The sequence below is a fragment of the Diadema antillarum genome, unplaced genomic scaffold, assembly GCF_040938485.1.
Source record: "Diadema antillarum isolate AM-2024a unplaced genomic scaffold, OU_Dant_1.0 seq00000779_RagTag, whole genome shotgun sequence".
Classification (NCBI taxonomy): Eukaryota; Metazoa; Echinodermata; class Echinoidea; order Diadematoida; family Diadematidae; genus Diadema; species Diadema antillarum.
This window is the reverse complement of record NW_027271667.1, coordinates 421,018-431,589: the sequence shown is the minus strand read 5'-3', so window position 1 is coordinate 431,589 and position 10,572 is coordinate 421,018. Positions and strand designations below refer to the sequence as shown.

The window sequence follows — 10,572 nt, the reverse complement described above, 5'->3', positions numbered from 1 at the left end:
AACTGCTGGCAATTATTGGCTGCAACGTTACGAAAATGGCATAACGAATAAAATCTTACAGTCCCCAAACTGCCGTTTGTAGCTATATTTTTTTTTCGCTTTGGAAATTAAGGGGGGGGGGGGGGAGGCGGCCCAGGCGCAACTGCTGGCAATTACTGGCAGCAACATCAGGAGAATGGCATAGCGATTGAATGCGAGTGAGCGGAGCGAGCGAGCTTGGAAATTTTGACATTTTTCAGTCCAAAAACTGCCGTATGTAGCTATGTTTTGTCACGTTTATTCATTTATATACATATCTATCTTATTTTATCTATTTTTATTTATTTGTTTAGTTATTTATTTATTTATTTATTTATTTATTTATTTATTTTATTATTTTTTTTTGGGGGGGGGGCTTTTTTGGGGGGCAAAAATGCGTTTTGCCCCCCCCCCACTTTTTGGATTGGGGGGCGGCCGTCCCCCCCTGCCCCCCCCCCCCCCCCCCCCCCCCCCCCCCCCACTTCCGGCGCCTATGCCATCAGCGACTTTAAGATCCTTTTGTTGTGGTGGGTCACATATATGGACCTATTTAGGTTTATCTAAGGAGTGTGTCAACAGCTGTAAATCAAATGCTATGCCTCTTAAATGCGGTGTTCCACAGGGCTCTGTGGGCGGGCCCACCTTGTTTTCCATCTATCTTATTAGCCTGGGACACATATTGCTCCAGCACAAAATTAATTATCACATATACGCTGATGACATTCAATTGTATTTGTCTTTCAAACCTAACCAGGCCGATGCCTTACATGCTTTGAGTCAGCTTGAGAATGCAATGAACAATGTTTATTCATGGCTGAACTCACATTCTTTGAAATTGAATACGGATAAATCTGAGTTTTTAATGTTTGGTTCGAAGACACAATTAGGTAAATTTGACATTAATTTCATCTCCTTTTCCGGCATGTCAATTAGTGTGTCCCAAACCTGTTGCAACCTGGGTGTAATGCTAGATTGTAATATGACTATGTCTCATCAAGTTTCTAGCATTTGTAGATCTGTAAGATACCAACTTCGTAATATCGGCTTCATTAGAAAATATTTGAACCGCTCTTCTACCAAAAAATTAGTCCATGCCTTGATATCCTCTAGGCTCGATTTTGGAAAGTCTGTCTTATTTAACTTACCACAAACTCAGCTCTCCATGCTACAGAGGCTTCAAAATGCGGCAGCACGCATCATCACACTATCCAAGAAGCACACTCACATCACCCCTATTTTGAGATCACTTCATTGGTTACCAGTCAAAGATCGCATTATTTGTAAGATTTTACTTCTGACTTTTCATTGCATTCTGGGCACTGCTCCTCAGTATAACATTGACTTACTTCATAATTACATCCCTGCTAGATCTTTACGCTCATCAACTCCGGTTCCCTGATAATTCCAAGATTCACTACAATATGGGGCACATGTGCCTTTGGCCATGCTGCTCCCACCTTATGGAATAACTTACCTTCAGCTGTAAAAAATTGTTCTTCATCAGACTCCTATAAAAGCAGTCTAAAAACTCACCTGTTTAAAGCCTCAATTTGACTACTCATTACATGTACTTGATATTTGTATGTCCTTTATCTCCTTCACTTTCTCTTCTTTCCGCGCCTAGAGCACTCTGCAGAGTGGATTTGGCGCTATATAAATCATATCAATTATTATTATTATTATCTCAGCAATGACAAAACTGTACTGCTGAAATAAGCTCAAACCTGTGCAAAATGTTCATACAAGGTATGACTGATGTCCTTTCTTGAATTCCATATATTTCTACTTTCAGGTTGTAAGGTAGTTATTGCTTCAAGAAAAGTTGATAGGTTACAGAAAGCAGCCGAGAAGCTCAATGCCTTACTACCAGAAGGAACGACAGCTAGTATCCAGACCATGAAATGTAACATCAGGCAGGAGGAAGAGGTAGGCATGGGTTTTCGGGGTCATCCCACAAGACTGACACCCGTGAATCATACAGCCCACGAGTCCTACCGCCCACAAGTTTGACACTAGGCAAACAAAGCCCTTGAGACAGACTCTAGGTAAAAACAGCCCACGAGTTCGACAGATACAACACAGGGTTTAATGCGTCGGTCTCGTGGACTATGTTTGCTTAGTGTTGAACTCATGGGCTGTAAGACTCGTGGGCTGTATAACTTGTGGGCTGTATGACTCGGTGGTGTTGGTCTCGTGACGTGCACCCAGGTTTTCTCAGAGTACACTCCTTCAGCGATCAGTCTCTATCAATATAATCACTTCCTTGATGCACTTCTGGTTGGTCACAAAGGCATACAACTCAGTGGTGGTACAAGCAATTTTAAAGTCTTCCAATGGTTGCCTGTATTATTTTGAGACATTTTACAATTTCTTGCCTGTAGAGAATTCACATGAATTCATAACAATAAACCGTTTTCACTCCTTTTGACTGATGCTCTAATGATACATTTAATTTCTTAAACAGAGCTTGACAGTAGCAGTGTCCAGGGGCCACTAACTATCAGACTAACTTATATTTTGGCTGGATTTCCCCTTTTAAGTACGTGGCACCACTAACAGTTATGCCTTTTATGGCATCACTACATTTCATCACTTCTTGTTGCCAGGTAAAATCACTCATGAGAGCAACTGTGGAGCAGTTTGGAAAGATTGACTTCCTGGTCAACAATGGTGGTGGTCAGTTCCCAAGTCCACTTGAAGACATTTCAATGAAGGGATGGAATGCTGTCATCGATACTAACCTTACAGGGACCTTCTTATGTTGTAGAGAAGGTAAGAGCAGCTGTGTAGAGGATTTTGTACACTGCTGTGATGTCTTCTCTTCTAATCACTTCTTATCAATGAACTAGTTTACAAAAACGGTCCTAAAATTACTTTACTCATTCAAGGCATATTTTAAATATACACATTACACAGTATTTGATGATTAATTAAAAATACAACAAAACAAGATGATAATAGTGGACTCATATCCAGCACTCTTTCTATCTAAAAAATATACTCATAGTGCTGTGGAAACATAGTGAATAGGTGGAACTTTCGCGAATAATATCTACTAACTGCTTCCATTCAAGGCACAAATTATTCAAAATCTCTCTCTTTCTCAGCTAATGACACCCATCTATTCACAGTATTGCGATTGATCAGAATGTACATGGATTGTCTCATCACAATTTTGTCTAATATGAAGCATTATGATTTGTGTCATTCAGGTATCAAGCATCGGTTTGTTTTATCTGTATTTGTATATTTCATTGATAAAAAAAAAATCAAAATGAAATATATATGCTATTCAAACTTTTGTTGACAGCTTTTCAAGCCTGGATGGGAGAGCATGGAGGAGCCATCGTCAACATTATCGTTGATCTCTGGAAGGGCTTCCCAATGATGGGGTGAGATGAACTGCATTATCACTGGTCTTTTTGTCACATTGATAGTGAAACAGGGATCGGGATAACTGACTGTCTGGTTAATGTGGAAGAACCAAAAATGCAGGAATGTAATATTGGGTATTCTTGATCAAGATACCTACAATTGTATACTTACACTCTTGATTCACAAATCTTCTACTGTGTATTTTCTGTTGCAGTGAAAGTGTGGAAGCCCTCAATATCCATATTCCGTGTTCATGCAGTACAGACCAATCATCCCAGAATTGATTCAGTGATTAGAATTGTTGGCTGCAAAACATCAAACTGGAACCTTGTGCCAAATGTTCAAAGACTGTGCTGGCCTTTTGTTGTCATGAGGAAATACTTTCTATGCTGACACAGTTTACTGTACACTCACAAAGGTTTATAATTTCAAAATCTTTAAAAGGAAAATAAATGGTTTCATTGTTTCATATATTTGATGTTTCTGTTTTTTGTTTGGCAAATGTATTCTTGTTCTTTCATTTGCTAAATATCTTTGTTAGTCAATGGTCAGAAGGATGTATATCAGTGAAGATATAATTATAAGGTATCATTATGGCTCAGGGGATAAAACCAATGAATCTCCTGCATGAGGTCCTCAGTTCAAATCCTGTGGTAGCAGCAGTTGTGGCCCTTGGTGAGGTACTTTATCATTATTGCCTTGTCCTTTGGAGGGGCCCTAGAGCCATTGGTTCTTTGGTACCTTGTATTCATAAGCATTTAGGTGCTTCCCATGTAAAATAAGTTTAAATGAAAACAAGCTCAAACACAGTGTGCTAAATTGGTTGTGTAATGTAATTTTGTCGACAGTCATACGAGTGCAGCTCGAGCTGGTATTGAGAATCTGACCAAGACTGCTGCTGTGGAGTGGGCTCCCTATGGTATCAGAATCAACTCTGTTGCCCCGGTGAGTACTCATCCCTACATTCCAAATTTCAGAATACATTCAGATACATGAGGGACACAACAGTTTGTGGTGACGGCGCCCTCAGTGTTCCGATTTGGATGCCAATGCACATTTCTTGTGTGTGCTCTATCAGACACATTTCTTATCAGATTTTCTTCAAATTTGGCAAAGAGGTACATTAGAGTGAAATGAAGATGCCAATAGTTTTTGGTGGTGGAGCCCTCGCTTGTTCCATCTTTATACATGAAAAGGTAAATTTAACAGGGTCTGCTTGTGTGTGCGACGCTTGCCTTGTTTCTTGACCGATTTTTTTTTCAAATTTGGTAAGTAGATGTATCATAGTCAAATCTATACACCTATACCTATTGATAATGTTGCCCTCACTGTTTCACCTTTTACAGGGTCTAAGGTCACCCTGATCATGTCAAAATTTACAAAAGTGCTTATTTTAACCCAAACTTACGGGGGGGAGGGGGGGGGGGGGAGGCAGCCATAATGGCCCCCCTTCGACACTTCGCGCGACATCTCCGCAACGCGAGAACGCATCCACATGGCGATTCATGACAATTTACCTTGAAGCCTTGCGCAACTTAGACCAAATTTGCAACGTCCGGGTACATGGTTTCGAAGTTATGCAACATTATGTAAGTGCATGTCAGACTGAAAATTGCTCAAAAACGTGATTTTGTGTACAAAACCGATGCAAATCAGGTTTCTATCTGAAATTCGTAATTGTATCATTATTTTTACTTCTAGTGATTAAAAACAATTAATTTTATGTTTCTTATGATTGAAATAGTGTTGCCAATGATTCCCATTGAAAAAACAATAAAAATCAAAAAGTTAAAAAAACAGAGAAATACATAAGAAATTATCAAAACAATAAAATACATAAGAAATTAAAATTGATAAACACCAATTTTTTTTTGACCTAATTTAAATCAGAATTCACCAAAGAGTCCTCAAGCAAAATATTTTGAAGTTTGGGGACTTCATTTAATGATTTCCAGCCAAATTCGAATTTTATGCATAAACTAACATAATTAATTCATATAAAATAAAATAAAGCGATTTATTGACATTTAACAAGACAGCCCTATAGATTGCGTCATGAGTGACACAACAGTTTGTGGTGGTAGTGCCCTCAGTGCTCCAACTTGGATGCCAGTCACATTTCTTGTGCATGCTCTATCAGGCACATTTCTTGTCGGATTTTATTCGAACTTGCTATTGGGGTTTGTAGGGAGTTATTCTAGGTAACAAAAGTTTTCATTGCCAGCGCTCTCATTGTTCAAACTTTTATAGGATGACATGTCATATTCCATGTATGTGCTTTATACTGCCTCATTTCTTGTCGGATTTTATTGTATCCTGCGACAGTTGCCATATTATACAACATTCTGGCCTAAAAAGTAATCCAGATGGGGTATGGGAGACGGGTTCGGGGGACACATGTGATCGAACGGGTTTCCTGTGCGAGTGCTACAGTTGAAAAATCAACTTTAAATTACATTTGGATTTTAGATTACATCACATGCACGCAATGCGTTTGCTGATTTTCATCGCGATCGCATGGCTGACAGCTGAGATCTGATCACCTACCTAAATAGCCTGGCCTACTTAGGGTTAAACCATGATACATTGTAATATGACTTCTGCGTAGCCTAGAAATATGGACCTTTTTCATTTTGCTGCATATGTTACCAAAGCTTTGAATATTTTTGCAGGGGACAGTGTATGGAAAGGAAGCCGCAGAGCATTATGGGACAGAGGAGATCTTTAAGCTAGCCATACCAGCTATCCCAGCAAAGAGACTAGGCACGCCAGAAGAGGTGAGGATGGCTGTGAGGTAGAGTGTGAAAATCAACCGATGAGAAATAGAAAACTAAAACCCATGCATTGGTATCAGGGTTTGATCGTGATTGAATAAACACTGGTATGACCTTTACCATAAGTCATATGCATTTTATCTTGTTTTTTTCTGTTTATCTATCTCCATTTGATTACTGTAAACACAGACATTTTTTTTGCGGTACATTAATTTTCGCATGTTTCGCGAAACTTTTGGCTAGCGCAAATTCTAAAACCTGTGAAAATATCTTCACAGTTTTTTTTTCTGCACGGTGTAAATGGATTGACAATTGTGCAGTGTAAACTCTAAAACCCACGAATATGTTTTTGAGACAATCAGCTCCAAAAATTAGTCAAGCGAAAATATCAATGTTTACAGTAGTTGGTTTGTCACAAGTAAAAGAATTAACTTTTATGCCAGCATACTTTTGCAGCAGGCCAAATAGTTGATTTCATTTTTGATAAAACATGATGGTTTGGGGATAGTAAATGATTATCAGAGGTTATGTCTGAAAATGTTCTGCAAATTTTCATCTCCCAGAAAGTAAATAGAGACTAAAGCCACACTCTTGGGGACTCAGAGTATATCAGTGGCAAGGTGTAATTGAAGTCTTGAAAGCCATAGTTGATGTCGACATTACCAGCCAATCTTTTTCTCAAGTAGAAGTGAAATTTCTTATATACAAATGAACTTAATGCTTCACATGTTCATCTCATTGTTTGTGTTTAATTTTGTGCAAAGGTTTCTGCAGCGGTATCATTCCTGCTGTCACCGGGAGCAGCGTACATTACTGGGGAAACTATCAAGGTTGATGGAGGTTGCAGCCTATACCGACCGCCTGGTAACTACACGGTCAGAGGTAAGAAAACTTGGCTTTACGTCTATCTCAGTGAAGATAGAATAAGTAATATTTTAAAAGTAAAAAATGTGTGCTTGTGTCTCAGAGAAATCTTGACACCATGCATTATCAAAGGGCATTGATGACTACAACATACAAGTAAGGGAGAAAGATTTGCGGTGACACCATGTGTATGTAGTCCTTAGCCGGATCGTTGTTTGGCAGAAGAGCCTAGAAAGAGGAGAAATGAAGAGGGAAGCGACATATGGGGGTTGTGAAGAGGGCAAAAAGTGAAGAGTAGGGTACAGTAATGGGCTAGAAGTTGAAGTTGCACTAGTGAAGAGTGGGGGACAGTAATGGGCTAGAAGTTGAAGTTGCACTAGTGAAGAGTGGGGTACAGTAATGGGCTAGAAGTTGAAGTTGCACTAGTGCAACTTCAACTTCTAGCCCATTACTGTCCCCCACTCTTCACTTTTTGCCCTCTTCACAACCCCCATATGTCGCTTCCCTCTTCATTTCTCCTCTTTCTAGGCTCTTCTGCCAAACAACGATCCGGCTAAGGACTACATACACATGGTGTCACCGCAAATCTTTCTCCCTCATTTACTTCACCATGCAAACCTTCAAACAACACATAACATACAAGTAATTATAATGTGTTGATATTGATCATTTCAGCTACAGTGGAGATGTACATTGAGGTAATCATTGTTGTACTTTGCAAAGATTAGAGGAGTTGTTCTCTAGAAAATATCAAAGTTTGTCACAACATCTTGTTACAACATCACAGTGATGACCATAGTTCATAACATTGCCAAGTGAATTATGAGCGCTGATTCATTTCACTGGACCTTTTAGTTGCATAATTTTCTTGCTTAGATTCCCATAGAATTAAGAAATACACACAATTTTTCAAGTGAATACTGTGAAACAAAGAATGTTCGCGGGCATTTTAATTTTGTGAATTTCTTGAGCTCCAAAATTTGCGAAATTAAAATGCATGTGAAAGTTTTTGCCTACACAATATGCATTGGATGCTAGTGGTAATTCGTGAAATTTCCATGCTGCAAGAAAGGCCGTCGGCTCCAATTTGCAAAATTTTCATGCCGCGAATATATTGTGTTTTACAGTACTGTATATCAATTAAGAATCAGGTAGTATTGTATTGCATTGGACACTGGAATGATGTTCACCAATGGAAAAGTCCTGGGATTTGGTCATACCTATTAAAGTGAAATGCACATACTTTTATAATTTCGTATTGATTTTACATCAAGAGAACAGGGTTCATACGAGTCATGGAAAACCTGGAAAGTCATGGAATTTGGCCTAGTCTTTTTCCAGGCCTTGAAAGTCATGAAAAACTGATATTTTCATCAAAAGGTCATGGAAAGTCATGGAATTGCGAAAATTATAGAAGTTTATCTGTTGTTTGTGTGGGATGTGTGTTCCCTTTGCTTCGCTTTGATTTGAGATCAAATTTTCAGTTTAATGTGTTAAAAAAAGAATTGTGTAAAAGTCATGGAAAGGTCATGGAATTCTGGCTAAAATGGTCATGGAAAGTCATGGAATTTAATTCATGAGAAAGAGTATGAACCCTGGAGAATGTGATTTGTTCAGAATATCATTACTGGTGACTGAAAAAGTACTTAAACTTTGCAAATGTGCAGAATTTGTGTTAATGTGTAGAAAATTATGTGTCAATTATTGAAGATAAAACCTACTATTGTTCAATGTGAATTACCATCCTAGAGTTATTTGATTAATTTCCCTATCATACCCATTTGTGGGAATCCCAAAAGTCCAAGCATTACACTCTATGCATAACAACTGAGTGATTTTATTGGTCACCTGTTTGTAGTGGTCGCTTGTTTTCCTTTGACTTACCATGGTCCCGTTTCATAAAACTTGTTATCAGTGACAACTGCCACATATCTATGACAAATTTGCTCTCAGCCAATCAGATGCAAGGATTTCAGTAGCTTGTAACAACTATCACAACTTGTCACTGATAACAAGATTTATGAAATATGGCCCATATCAGTGAAGTAAATGGTCGAGTGCTTTTATATGCCTGTACAGATCACAACAACATGCCTGCATACAGCTGGAATGATGAGGAGGATAGTGGACCCAAGTCCAAACTGTGATGTCATCAATGGAAGAGTAAAGAGTAAATGCTGCAGAGACTGAGGTGAAGGGAAGGTATTCAGTGATTATTTGATCTATCCAGACATGATGGTGGATTTAGTGTATTGAATGGAGTACTGCAAAATATCTCTGCTACCCAGCCCACTTACAGAGGCATTAAAGGAATAAATTACTTACAGTCTAGAATAGAGTTAAACTTACATGCAAATCCAGTCATCTATATGTGAATCATCTAACCACAAAGTATTTCTAAATTGATATACGCTGCTGTTACATTTGAACATTTATCTGTGTTCAATAATGTGCGAAGGAAGTGAACTACAATGGAACCTGAAAATGCTGCATCATTTATTCTATCTCTCTGTGATCTGTGTGATTGTTGCTAAACTTAGTAACTGTGGTTACAATTAGTGATGCCTAATATAAACTTACCAAGCTGCATTAAATATGCACCTTATCTCGCACACATATATGACCTGTTTACATAAGCCTCACACAGTGCCTAGCACTGACATTTTATGTATGTAGGGGGTTCATAGGTTCTGATATAATTGTTTGCTATACAGAGATATGATTTGACCTGTAGAACTCAGGGAATAATTTTCCTGGTATCGCATCGCAATTTGCTATGCACTTTTACACCACTGCTACACAAACTATCTTTTGTGTAGCAGTTTTCTTCCATAGAAATGTACAGGATACCATGTGAAATATTGTTCATCAGCTGAAATTGCTAATCAAATTTGAGTTGGAAAATTATTCCCTGAGAACTATAAATTATTTCCTTGACTTCAGATTCTCTGCGAACACCTATATGTTGTGTGGATCACAGCATCAGATTTAGGAATGCATGCAAGCTGTATTCTTGGATTAGTGAGTGGGATTAACTTTGGCTGTATTGGAATACATGCAGCCTGTATTCTTAGATTAGTGATTGAGACCTATTTTTGAAGTTTATTAGAGTCTCTACATGTACACTTGTATGTCAGATTCTGCTGATTCATATATTTGCATTACTCTGTAAAATAGCTCTGACATTTGCATACAGTGTATGCAGGTTTGTGTGAATATGATATGTGTATGGCTTTGTTTATGCTGGTATTGATATATTTTCATACTGATCTAAGTACACATGTTGAGAATGTGATAGGATATTAATTACATTGCAGTCAAAATTAAATAGATATATGGAGACTGAGAAGATTTCATATGAATGTATTTTTTTTATGCATGACACTGAGTAATGGCTGCCTTACAGGAAGCAACTCTCAAGACAAGTTGAAAAAAAAAAATGAGTGTAACATGATGCCTCTGCAGTAATACACAGTCTCTTTCCATTAGCTCAGTTGAAAGGAAACCTAAAGCATGTCCTGCACTTACTCATGTAAAGTAT

The 10,572-nt window shown here is 38.3% G+C and overlaps 1 protein-coding gene across 1 annotated transcript in view; it reads left to right on the top strand.

The window, feature by feature from the left end:
- Nucleotides 1-1,810: 1,810 nt before the first annotated feature.
- The window catches only part of LOC139739014 (extended synaptotagmin-2-like), a 100,271-nt gene continuing 91,509 nt past the window's right edge, over nt 1,811-10,572 (top strand). The window contains exons 1-6 of the mRNA XM_071649628.1: nt 1,811-1,944; nt 2,625-2,790; nt 3,329-3,410; nt 4,242-4,338; nt 6,066-6,170; nt 6,932-7,049. Of these exons, the coding sequence (XP_071505729.1) occupies nt 1,915-1,944; nt 2,625-2,790; nt 3,329-3,410; nt 4,242-4,338; nt 6,066-6,170; nt 6,932-7,049 (598 nt within the window). The 5' untranslated portion in view covers nt 1,811-1,914. The remainder of the gene's footprint in view (nt 1,945-2,624; nt 2,791-3,328; nt 3,411-4,241; nt 4,339-6,065; nt 6,171-6,931; nt 7,050-10,572) is intronic.